The sequence below is a fragment of the Hibiscus syriacus genome, unplaced genomic scaffold (assembly GCF_006381635.1).
Source record: "Hibiscus syriacus cultivar Baekdansim isolate YM2019G1 unplaced genomic scaffold, ASM638163v2 tig00111837_pilon, whole genome shotgun sequence".
Taxonomy (NCBI): Eukaryota; Viridiplantae; Streptophyta; class Magnoliopsida; order Malvales; family Malvaceae; genus Hibiscus; species Hibiscus syriacus.
Genome location: NW_024063194.1, coordinates 2,051,444 through 2,062,771, shown reverse-complemented (window position 1 = coordinate 2,062,771; position 11,328 = coordinate 2,051,444). Strand labels below are relative to the sequence as shown.

The 11,328-nt window shown below is 32.9% G+C and overlaps 1 protein-coding gene across 1 annotated transcript; it reads left to right on the top strand.

Moving 5' to 3' along the window:
• The first annotated feature begins 10,498 nt into the window (after window positions 1-10,498).
• Window positions 10,499-10,996, top strand: LOC120171797 (pectinesterase inhibitor 7-like). The gene has a single exon (XM_039179446.1). It carries the CDS (start codon window positions 10,541-10,543, stop codon window positions 10,979-10,981), a length of 441 nt encoding a protein of 146 aa, XP_039035377.1. The 5' UTR covers window positions 10,499-10,540; the 3' UTR covers window positions 10,982-10,996.
• The last annotated feature ends 332 nt before the right edge of the window (window positions 10,997-11,328 follow it).

The window sequence follows — 11,328 nt, the reverse complement described above, 5'->3', positions numbered from 1 at the left end:
AACTTATGACAAGAAACATCAAGTACTTGTTCATGCACTCGAAGTATGTAAAAATTTTCTTCTTAAAGAGTTTGTCATCCATACGGATCATGAATCACTAAAGTTGCTAAACGGTCAAGGTAAGTTGAACAAAAGACATGCTCGATGGGTTACATTCATAGAATCTTTTCCTTATGTGATTCGATATAAATAAGGTAAAGATCACAAAGTAGTCGATGCAATATCCCAAAGGTATACACTTATTACTTAAATGCATGTTGTTATTTTAGGATTTGAGCACATTAAAGAACTTTAATCTTCTGACTAAGATTTTTTTTAATATTTACAACCATTTATCAAAGCAAACAAGAAAAAATCAAAGGTAAATCCTAATGGTTTATATATAGCTTTGTCAATTTATTCCTCTCATTGGATAGACTTATCAATGGATTTTATCCTAGGCTTAATTCGTACCAAGAGAGGACAAGATAATATATTTGTGGTTATTATTAGGTTTTCAAAGATGGCACATTTTATTCCATGTCACAAAATTGATGATGCAACACATGTAGTCGATATTTTCTTTAAAGAGATTGTTTGACTTCATGGCATTCCTCGTACAATTGTGTTCAATCGTGACAACACATTAATAAGCCACTTCTGGAAGGTATTGTGGGGGTAAAATTGGTACAAAACTTCTTTATTCAACCACTATTCATCCACAAATGGATAGAAAACTAAGCTAATCAATCGAATTATAGGTTCCTTAATTTGAAATGTGGTTGGTAAGAAAACATGTAATTGGGAATAATGTTTACCTTTTGTAGAATTTGCTTACAATAGATCTACCAATTCTACTATAGGTTATTCTCCATTCGAGTTAGTTTATGAATTTAATCCACTAAATACTTTGGATCTTGTTCCTTTTCCTTTAAAACAAATTACTAGCATGGATGGTGAACAACAAGCAGCATTTGTCAAGGACCCTCACACTAAATCCAAGCAAAGGATGGAGAAAACATACGAAGTTGTGGCACAAAGCGTCAATAAAAGAATACGATATATCAGATTTAAACAAGGCAATTGGGTTTGGGTACACATGCGAAAAGAAATATTTCTAAAGCACCAGAAATCTAAACTTGACCGATGAGGCGGTGAACTATTCCAAGTCCTTAAACGTATCAATGATAATGCATACCTTATTGATCTCCCAGGTGTGTATGACGTGAGTACATCCTTTAATGTTTCTAACCTATATTCCTTTAATGTTTCAGATTCGTGGACGAATCCTTCTAAGGAGGGGAGAGATGATACATGCACCATATGCCACTTTTCCAAAGATGATGGGCTAAGTCATCCATCTCACCCAATTACAAGAAACTGGGCCAAACTCTTAAAAGACAAATTCAAACTCCAGTTCAGGCTTTCATCAGCAAAGGAATCCAAGCCCACATAGAGACAGGAGAATTAAGAAGGGAAACTCAATCATCTTTTATTTGAATAATAATACAACGTGAGTAAATTTTTGTAAGAGTTGATTATCTTGTGCCTTCAAAGCATCTTTTCCTTTAAGTTATTCCAAGTTCTTGAGAAAGAGATCTTAACACACTAATTTGCCTTCTCATTATGGTTTGAGGGATGGTTAGAGTCATATTATCGAGTTTGCCTTTTTATTAAGACTAGGAGGGTTCGGTAGGACATATCCATCTATAATCCATCTTCATAAACAATAATCTTCTTCAACCATCATCCCGCCACCATCATTCCCAAAACCCTAAGATTTGCGTTAAACACATATCTTCTGCAGGTAAATTTTCAAATCTCCGTAATCCTTATCTCGTTATCTTTCCAATAAGTATTCATCCATCCAAATCCATTCATAATAACCCTTGCCACCCATTATACGGGAAGATAAGTTTAATTCTTTTATTAAATATTTTGTCTTTTAGTTTATTTAAGTTGAAAATGTATATTAAAATAAAATAAATAATAAAAAAAGGAAAAATAATATAATAATAAATATTAATAGTAATAAATATAAAAGGGGGATTTTAAAAGTTGTTTTAAAATAAAAATAAGAATTAAATAAAAGAAAAATAATTAAATAAACAAATTAAAGAGATTGAGGTGACGGGAAACTTATTGTGAAAGCAGCCTCAAACTTCAGCATTGTCTCAAATTCCTCAAATCATCGAAACTGATTTTTACTTCAAGATTCACGTCGGTTACTACGAGAACAATTTTTCGCTGCCAACTCGAATTGCGTCGTTTCAACAATAACTGATTTTGATCTCAATTTCTTCTTAGCAAACAATTTTTCTAAGTGTGTTCTCGAGAAGTTGAATATGTTTCAATAAGCAAATCTTTCTTCAAAACGTTAACCATAATAATATCCGGACCAATGTCGAAATCGTTTGATTTGAAAAGTAAGCTAATAAAACAGAGAGAAAATCCGAAGTGATTTAAGTACCTTACAATTCTCACGTTTGGAATTGAGCCTTCGCTTTAGTCTTCGGCTTAAAAGAAAATTATCTAAGCATAACTAAAGTCATACTTAGCTTAATAGAAAAGTATGTGAAAAATAAAGAGAAATCTAGAGAGAAAAAGAAGATTTTATTCTCAATTGAGATAGATTTGTTTCTAGGCTCACCCTTAGAGGGTATTTATAGCCTTGAAATTCATAAAAACAAGCTAAAACATCTTCAATCCTAATTAAAACACTTAAAATTATTTAAACTAAAATACCTAAAAAATAATATAATATTCTAAATCCTAATTAAAATATTAAAACCTATTTAAATTAAAATACCTAAAACAAATATAAAATATAAAAATAATATCCTAAAACTTAATTAAAATACTAAAACCTATTTAAACTAAAATACAAAGATAAAATATAATGTTTAAAATATTATCCTAAACTTGACTTTAATTCAAATCCCAATTCCAGCTAGCTTTAATTCTGAAAATAAAAAACTACAAAATTGTATCCTTTTTGTGCAATTTCCAGAATCATACGTATCGTACAGAAAATGAATTAAAATGAAAAAATAAGCCAAAAAATCAATGAAAAAGGAGTCATTTAAAAGTAAAATATTAACTAAATTAAGCACTTATCAAATTCCCTCTCACTTATTCAATGCTTGTCCTCAAGCATTCCTCAATTAACATATCAAAATCATAAGTTTTCATCTTCAATTTCAATTTATTACTCAAACTTCCAATCGAATTAAGTCCATAACAATTGCCAAATTCAAGTTGCAATCAAGCAAGATATATAACCAAGAAAATTTAAAGTAACCAAAATATCCCAATTAATTGTCAATTTAAATGAAACATGAATCAATACCTCACAAAGATTCACACATATCCACTCAAAGTTTTTGGGGTAAATGAAATCGCTCAAACAAAAACTAACCAAAATATTACCACATGCTTGGAATCCAATCAAGTCTCCACTACCAAAAAAGAACATAATGCAATAATCAAGGGGTCTTTAAACAAGGTGTAGCGGGGCTTAGGTTAGGGTAGGAAAATGTCGAAAATAAAGGTTTAAAATATTGAAACAAGAGATCAAAATAATTAAGAATAATCCACAAATTAACATGAAGTGCAATGAAGAACAAAAAAAAGGAAAAAAAATATATGAAAGAAAAATGAAGCGATCGATTTTTCTTTCCCTTTTTTTTTGTTTTTTCGAACAAATGGTATTTTTTTTCTTCTCTTTTTTTGTTGTTCGAAACAGTGAACAACTTTTTTTTTATTTTTTTTCGTGGAACAACAATGATACAAGATCTCAAGTCTAGGCAAGGGTGTGAAAATAGAGGAAAAATTAAAAGAAAGGCTTATAGTTTAATTATGAGGTGTAAAACAAAGAAAGGGAAATAGGCTCAAAGGTGGTTCACTAGTGTATATATAAACAGGTAGGCTTTCCGGGAAGAGTGTGTTTATCCTAGGTGTCCTTATCATTTTAAAACATTAATTTCAACATGTAGTCTTGATATGAATTATGATTACAAGTTCTAGAATATCCTAATCAGTTCGGCACACACAAGTCAAACAATGAGCAAGAAAGAAAATGTATGCTCGTTAGGCTCAAATCTCACAAGAAAAGTTTATATGCATTGAGTCAAGTTAATCTCTATCGACAAAAGCATGAAATATCAATACTCAACAAAAAAATCACCAACTATATCAACCACCAATCATGTAAATTAAATTTGATAAAAAACATGGTCATAATCCAAAGGAAACAAGAGTAAAAAGAGAAATTCAAGACTAGTAACCAACGATCCCAACATATCAACATCAGAATAACTCAATTTCAAACAATTAAATAAGTTAAGGAAAAATAACATGCTTATCCTTCCCCTCACTTATTCCGTTATTTCCCAAAACGTATATTAAATTTAAAAACAAAGACAGGGAAAAAGAATACTCCCCAATCTAGTGGCGACCGCAGCCTCGGTCACGTCGAGACGAGTCCGAGCGAAGTTAAGAAATATTTGATCGGAATTTGAATATATTTAGAGAAAAATAAAATAAAATTAAGCATCTGATAAAATAAAATAAAATAAATGGAATGAAATAAATAAAATGAAAATAAAACGAAAATGGGTGTCCTCCCATCAAATTCTTTTGTTTAACGTCGTTAGCTCGACGACCTGATCTTTCAAAGCTTGGGTTCCTCTAAATTGATTTCTTCGATTAGACCAACTGGAGCATTTTCATAATATGGCTTCAATCTTTGACCATTAGCTTTAAATCGTACTCCTGAGTTATCTTCAATTTCAACATCATCGTGAGGAAATACTTGAGTAACTGTAAACGGTCCGAGCCATTTTGATTTGAGTTTTCCTGTAAAAAGTTTAAATTTGGAGTTAAATAATAAAACCTTTTGGCCGATAGAAAAAGTTTTAAAAGAAATTCTGCTATCGTGAAATTCTTTTGTTTTTTCTTTAAATATCTGAGCACTATCATAGGCATTTCTTCCAATTTCCTCAAGTTATTGAATGTGTAATTTTCGAGCTTCACCAATAACATCTATGTCTATGTTACATTATTTAACGACCCAATAAGCTCGATGTTCTAATTCGATCGGTAAATGACATGGTTACCAAAAACAAGTCGGTATGGTGACATCCCAATGGGACCTTTATAAGAAGTACAATATGCCCAAAGTGCATAGATTAATTTTAAACTCCAATCCTTTCGGTCTGGTTTAACAATTTTCTCAAGAATTGTTTTAATTTCTCGATTTGATACTTCTGCCTATCTATTTGTTTGTGGATGGTAAGCGGTAACAATTCTTTGAGTTACTCCAAATTTCTTCATTAGCAACTCGATTACTCGGTTGATGAAATGTGTTCCTCTATCGCTTATTATAGCCCGTGGCGTGCCAAACCTTGAAAAAATATTTTTCAAAAAATTAACTGTAGTTTAGGTATCATTATTCTGAGTGGCTTTAGCTTCCACCCATTTAGAAACATAATCCATAGCTAAAATAATATAAGTATTTCCAAATGACGAAGCAAAAGGACCCATATAGTCGATTCCCCAAACATAAAAAATTTCACAAACTTGTATAGAATTAAGCGACATTTCATTAATACAGCTTAAATTACCTGTACGTTGACATCTTTCACAAGTTTTACAAAATAGATAAGAATCCCGAAAGATGTTAGGCCAATAGAAACCGCATTCAAGAATTTTATGAGCTGTACGTTTTGGCCCAAAATGACCACTACAAGAGTAAGAATGAAAAAAATTGTAAAATTCAGTTTACCTCACTTCCGAAAATACATCGTCGAATTACCTGATCCGAGCAGTACTTCCATAAATAAGGATCATCCCAAATATAGTATCGACATTCTCACTTAATTCAATTGATTTAAGCTCTCGGCAAATCTAATGGTAACTTACCTGTGGCCAAATAATTAACCATGTATGCAAACCATGGAGTTATGCTTTGCGCCACCATCAATTTTTCTTCAGGAAATTATTCTCAAGTGGTGGTTCGGATGTGGAAAGGGGAATTAGACTCAAGTGATCTGCTACCAGATTTTTGCATCCCTATTGTCTTTGATTTCCAAGTTAAATTACTGTAAAAGAATGATCAACGGATAATGCCTCGGTTTTGCTTCCTTTTTGCTCATCAAATACCTTATAGTTGCATGATCAGAAAAGACAGTAATTTTAGTACCAAGTAAATAGGATCTAAATTTTTTTAAAGCAACAATTATAGCAAAAATTATAGCAAAAAGTTCTTTTTTCGTAGTCGAATAATTTTTTGAGCCGAGTTATTTAAATTATCATGGCATTCATTAAAAGAGTTACCATAAACCGTGAAGTCATCCATAAAGACTTCGATGCCCTTCTCCACATAGTCAGAAAATATACTTAACATGCTTCTTTGGATGGTGGCCGGTGTGTTACGAAGACCAAAGGGCATTCGTCTATATGCAAATGTACCAAAGGGACATGTAAAAGTCATTTTTTCTTAATCCTCTGGTGCCACTGGGATTTGGAAAAAACCTGAAAAGCCATCAAGGCAATAATAATGAGTTTTCCTAGATAATCTTTCAATCATTTGATCTATAAAAGGAAGAGGAAAATGATATTTTTGAGTAAGAGAGTTTAACTTCTTGTAATCAATACAAACTCGCCATCCATTTTGAACTCTTGTTGGCACTAACTCCCCTTCTTGATTTTCGACCACTATGATTCCTGTTTTCTTGGGAACCACATGAATCGGACTTACCCAATTACTATCCGAAATTGGATAGATTACGTCAACATCAAGGAGTTTCTAAATTTCTTTCTTTACTACTTCCATCATCAGTGGATTTAATCGGTGTTGTCCTTCATGTGATGACTTTGCTCCTTCTTCGACTTTGATCTTGTGCATGCAAATCGAGGGTCTTAATCCTTTAATGTCGGTAATGGTCCATCCTATGGCTTCTTTGTGAGATCGCAATACTTCTACCAAAGCTTCATTTTCTCCTTCGGATAATTTACTTGAGACGATCACTGGAAAAGTTTTATTTTCGCCCACAAAAGACATATTTCAAATGCTCCGTTAATTTCTTTAATTTTATCTCAGGTGCCTGCAAAACAGAAGGTGAAGTTTTAGTTTTAGAGGAAGATAAAGATAAATTAGAATTGATTGAATTAATATTTTCAAACTCTCTTTCTTCCTCTCATGGCAAAGTTCATGATCCTTTAAAAGATCATAAGAAAAATTAGATTCAATATATTCATCAAGTAAAGGATCTATAACATCAACATAATTAATTCTTTCAACATGATCAGGGCATTTCATTGCTTTGTAAACATCAAATTCAACGATCTCACCATCAAATTCCATTGTTAGTATACCACTTCTAACATTGATCTTTGTAGTGCTGTGCTTAGGAAGGGTCGACCTAAGAGTACCTCGGAATAAGAATCCGACATATCATGTTCCACGTCAATGACATAGAAATCTGCAGGAAAGAATAATACATCGACTTTTACCAAGACGTTTTTCATTACTCCCACTGGATAGATCACAGATCGATCAACCAACTGTATGGTTATTCATGTTTCCTTCAAAGTCTCGTTAGTAATCATTTTATATATAGAAAATGGCATAACATTAACTAAAGCTCCTAAGTCACACATTGCAGTTTAATTTTAAAATCATCTATTTTGCAAGGTATAGCGAACATACCTTGATCCTTCATCTTTGGTGGGAGCTTTCGTTGAAAAATTATAGAGACATGTTCTCCCAAATTTACCTTTTCATGCCCCATTAATTTCCTCTTTTTTGTGCAAAGTTCTTTTAAGAATCCAGCATACCTTGGTACTTGTTGAATTACTTCAAGAAGAGGTATGTTGACTTGAACTTTTTGGAACACCTCTAAGATCTCATTTTATTAAGCTCTTTTATCATGCTTCAATAACCTTGATGGGAAGGGTGGTGGTGTGATTTCATGAGAAGAAAGAGAAGGATGTGAGTTAGATATACCTTGTATTTCTGAAGGTGATGTGTTCTCTTGTTCTTCTTGATGTGTGACTTTTTCTGCTGGAACTTCGGATAAGATAACTTTTCCTCTTCGGAGTGTGATGGCACTAACATTTTTTCTCGGATTTAACTCCGTTTGAGAAGGTAGCCTTCCTTGTGATTCTAATTTTTCCACAGTTTGAGCTAGTCGGCTTACTTGGTTATCTAACTCTTGAAAATATGTTTCGGTTTGGCTTTGGGATTTTTCCTAGGATGCTATGAACTTTTCTTGTGAAATTGCTAACTTCCCTATGAATTCCTCCAATGATGGTTTTTGCGTTTGCTGTTGAGGTGTGATTTCATGAATTCACACATGCTCTTGTTGCTCTATATTTTTCTGCAACAAGTGAATTAACTACTTCAGTTATTTTATCTAACTTATTTTCAAGGGAAAATATACTTATCTCGTGAACCCGTTGGCTGGCTTCACTTGAAAACTGTTGAGCGTTGGCTATCATGGTTGAAATCAATTCCCTTGTTGTTGTTGGGGTCATGTTGACTAATGCTCCTCCCCTGGCAGCATACACCATTTTCATCTCCATTGGTAAAAGGCCTTAATAAAAGGATTGAAGTAACGTTTGCTCATTTAATCCGTGTTGCGGAGAACGTGCACAAAGCTTTTTAAATCGCTTCCAATAGTCATAAAGACTTTCTTCATTCTTTTGTTGAATGAAAAGAATGCTCATTCTCAACTCGCTTGCTTTAGCCGCTGAAAAGAACCTTTCAAGAAAAAATCGATTCTTGTCAGCCCATGAATTAACTAAATTTGGAGGTAAACAAAATAAGCAATCTTTAGCCAAGTCGGCTAAAGAGAAAGGGAGAGTTCTTAATTTAATTTGATCATCGCTAATACCCTGTGGTTTAATGCTAGTGTAAACCATGTTTAACTCCAACAAGTGCTTGTGCGGATCTTTAGTGGGAAAGCCGTGGAAGGTGGGAAGAATATGAATGAGTCCCGTCTTTAATTGAAATGGAGTCTCACCACTAGGAAAATTAATTAATAATGGCGTTTGAGTGACAATTGTTGTGACTAATACATGAATCATTTGTTCTTCTTCCATCGGAATGTTGTATACATCTACTTCGATCTACGGATCTAGATCTACTAATTCACCTGGGTTTCTTATGGTCATAAAAAAACTAGAAAATAAATCAGTACTTGCCGTTACTCCCCGACAACGGCGCCAATTTGATAACCTTCGTTTTGCTATCAAAATAATTCCTGGATTATTAATAAATAAAAAGGAAAAGTTAGTATAGATAAGTAAGGTCGATCCACATGGACTGTGGTGTTTCCGATTTAATAAAACTCTTTCTTGATTTTAGAAGAAGATAGAATTTCAGATGAAGTTGAAAAGATATATTAAAATAAAATAAATAATAAAAAGGAAAAATAATATAATAATAAATAGTAATAGTAATATATTTAAAAGGGTATTTTTAAAAGTTGTTTTTAAAATAAAAATAATTAAATAAACAAATTAAAGAGATTGAGGTAAAGGGAAACTTATTGTGAAAGCAGTCTCAGACTTCAGCTTTGTCTCAAATTCCTCAGATCATCGAAACTGATTTTTACTTCAAGATTCACGTCAGATACTACAAGAAAAATTATTCGCTGCCAACTCGGATTGTGTCATTTCAATAATAACAAATTTCGATCTCAATTTCCTCTTAGCAAACAATTATGCTAAGTGTGTTCTCGGGAAGTTGAATATTCTTCAATAAGCAAATCCTTCTTCAAACGTTAACCATAACAATATCCGGACCAATGTCGAAATCATTTTGATTTGAAAAGTAAGCTCAGAAAACAGACAGCAAATTTGAAACGATTTAAGTACCTTACAATTCTCACGTTTGGAAATGAGCCTTTGCTTTAGTCTTCGGCTTGAAAGAAAATTAGCTAAGCATAACCAAAGTCATTTTTTATATATTGAAGAGAAAATAAAATGATAGGTTAAGAGTATTTGATGGAAAGTTAAGACCATGTGATGAAGAGACTTGAATTTTGCTGAAAAAATTATTGAAAAACTGATAAATATGATCGAATGGATGTAATTTTGAACTAAAATATAAATATATTCATCAATTCATATAAATTATTATTAATACGTTTATTCACCAAGTGTCATGACTTCTTGTACAATACTCTACTGTTATTCGAATAATATATTTTTCTATCTTATCTGATTTTGGGATTGAAATTTTGACCCAACTAAATTCTACCTTATCCGAATTTTTTAGTGAGACAAACAAGAGGAAGATGAAGGTTGTGTTCGAGAAAAAACTCTAGTTTTGTTCTAACCAATCCTATCTCATTGTTTTGTTTTTTCGCTATTCAATTATTGGTGGAGTTCACAAGGGCCAACTTGCATGCCCCTCCCAGTCCCACTTCCTTTTAAACACACCTTTGCCATTTGCCCATTCCTTATATATTAGTTATAATGTGTGCTCTCTCTCTCCATTCCATCTTCATCGATTCGTTGAAGAAATTTAGAATCTACTACTAATACTACAACAATGGAGTACTTGACATTATCAAAGCTGTCCTTTTTCCAATTCTATGCCCTTCAAGCCACTGTCGCCCTCGCTTTATTCTTAAGTATTACAAACCCTTTCTCGGCTGCTAGATTAGAACCACAATCGAAGACTTCCAATACTGATTTTGTTAAAACTTCATGTGAGGTGATGATGTATCCCGACATATGCTACCAGTCACTCTCAGCCTATGCTAGCACCATCCAGACCAGCCCTCGGGAACTAGCCAATACCGCTCTCTCCGTAAGCCTCAACAACGAGCAATCGACTTCGACACTGGTACTAAGGTTGTCAAAAGAGCATGGATTAACGCACAGAGAAACGATTGTCATTTCTGATTGTGTGGAGACCATGAGAGACTCTGTGGATGAGCTGCACCAATCGATGGCAAAAATGAAGGGTCTAGAGGGCCCTGAATTTTAGATGAAAATGAGCAATATACAGACTTGGGTTAGTACTACTTTGATAGATGAAGATACGTGCATGGATGGGATTGAAGCCAAAGTAATTAATGGAAAAATCAAAGACACTATTCGAAGTAATATTGCCAGAGTGGCTCACTTAACCAGCAATGCATTGGCCTTCATCGATAATCTCTCACATTAGTCTCTTTTTCCTTTCTTTTTGGTGAAAGCAGAATCTAAAAGGGAAAAATCAAATGTAGTGTGGATGTGTAAAACTAATATATATATATATATATATATATATATATATATATATATATATGCTTTAAGTGTGGAATTGATAGTGGTCAAAACAGAGGATGAAAT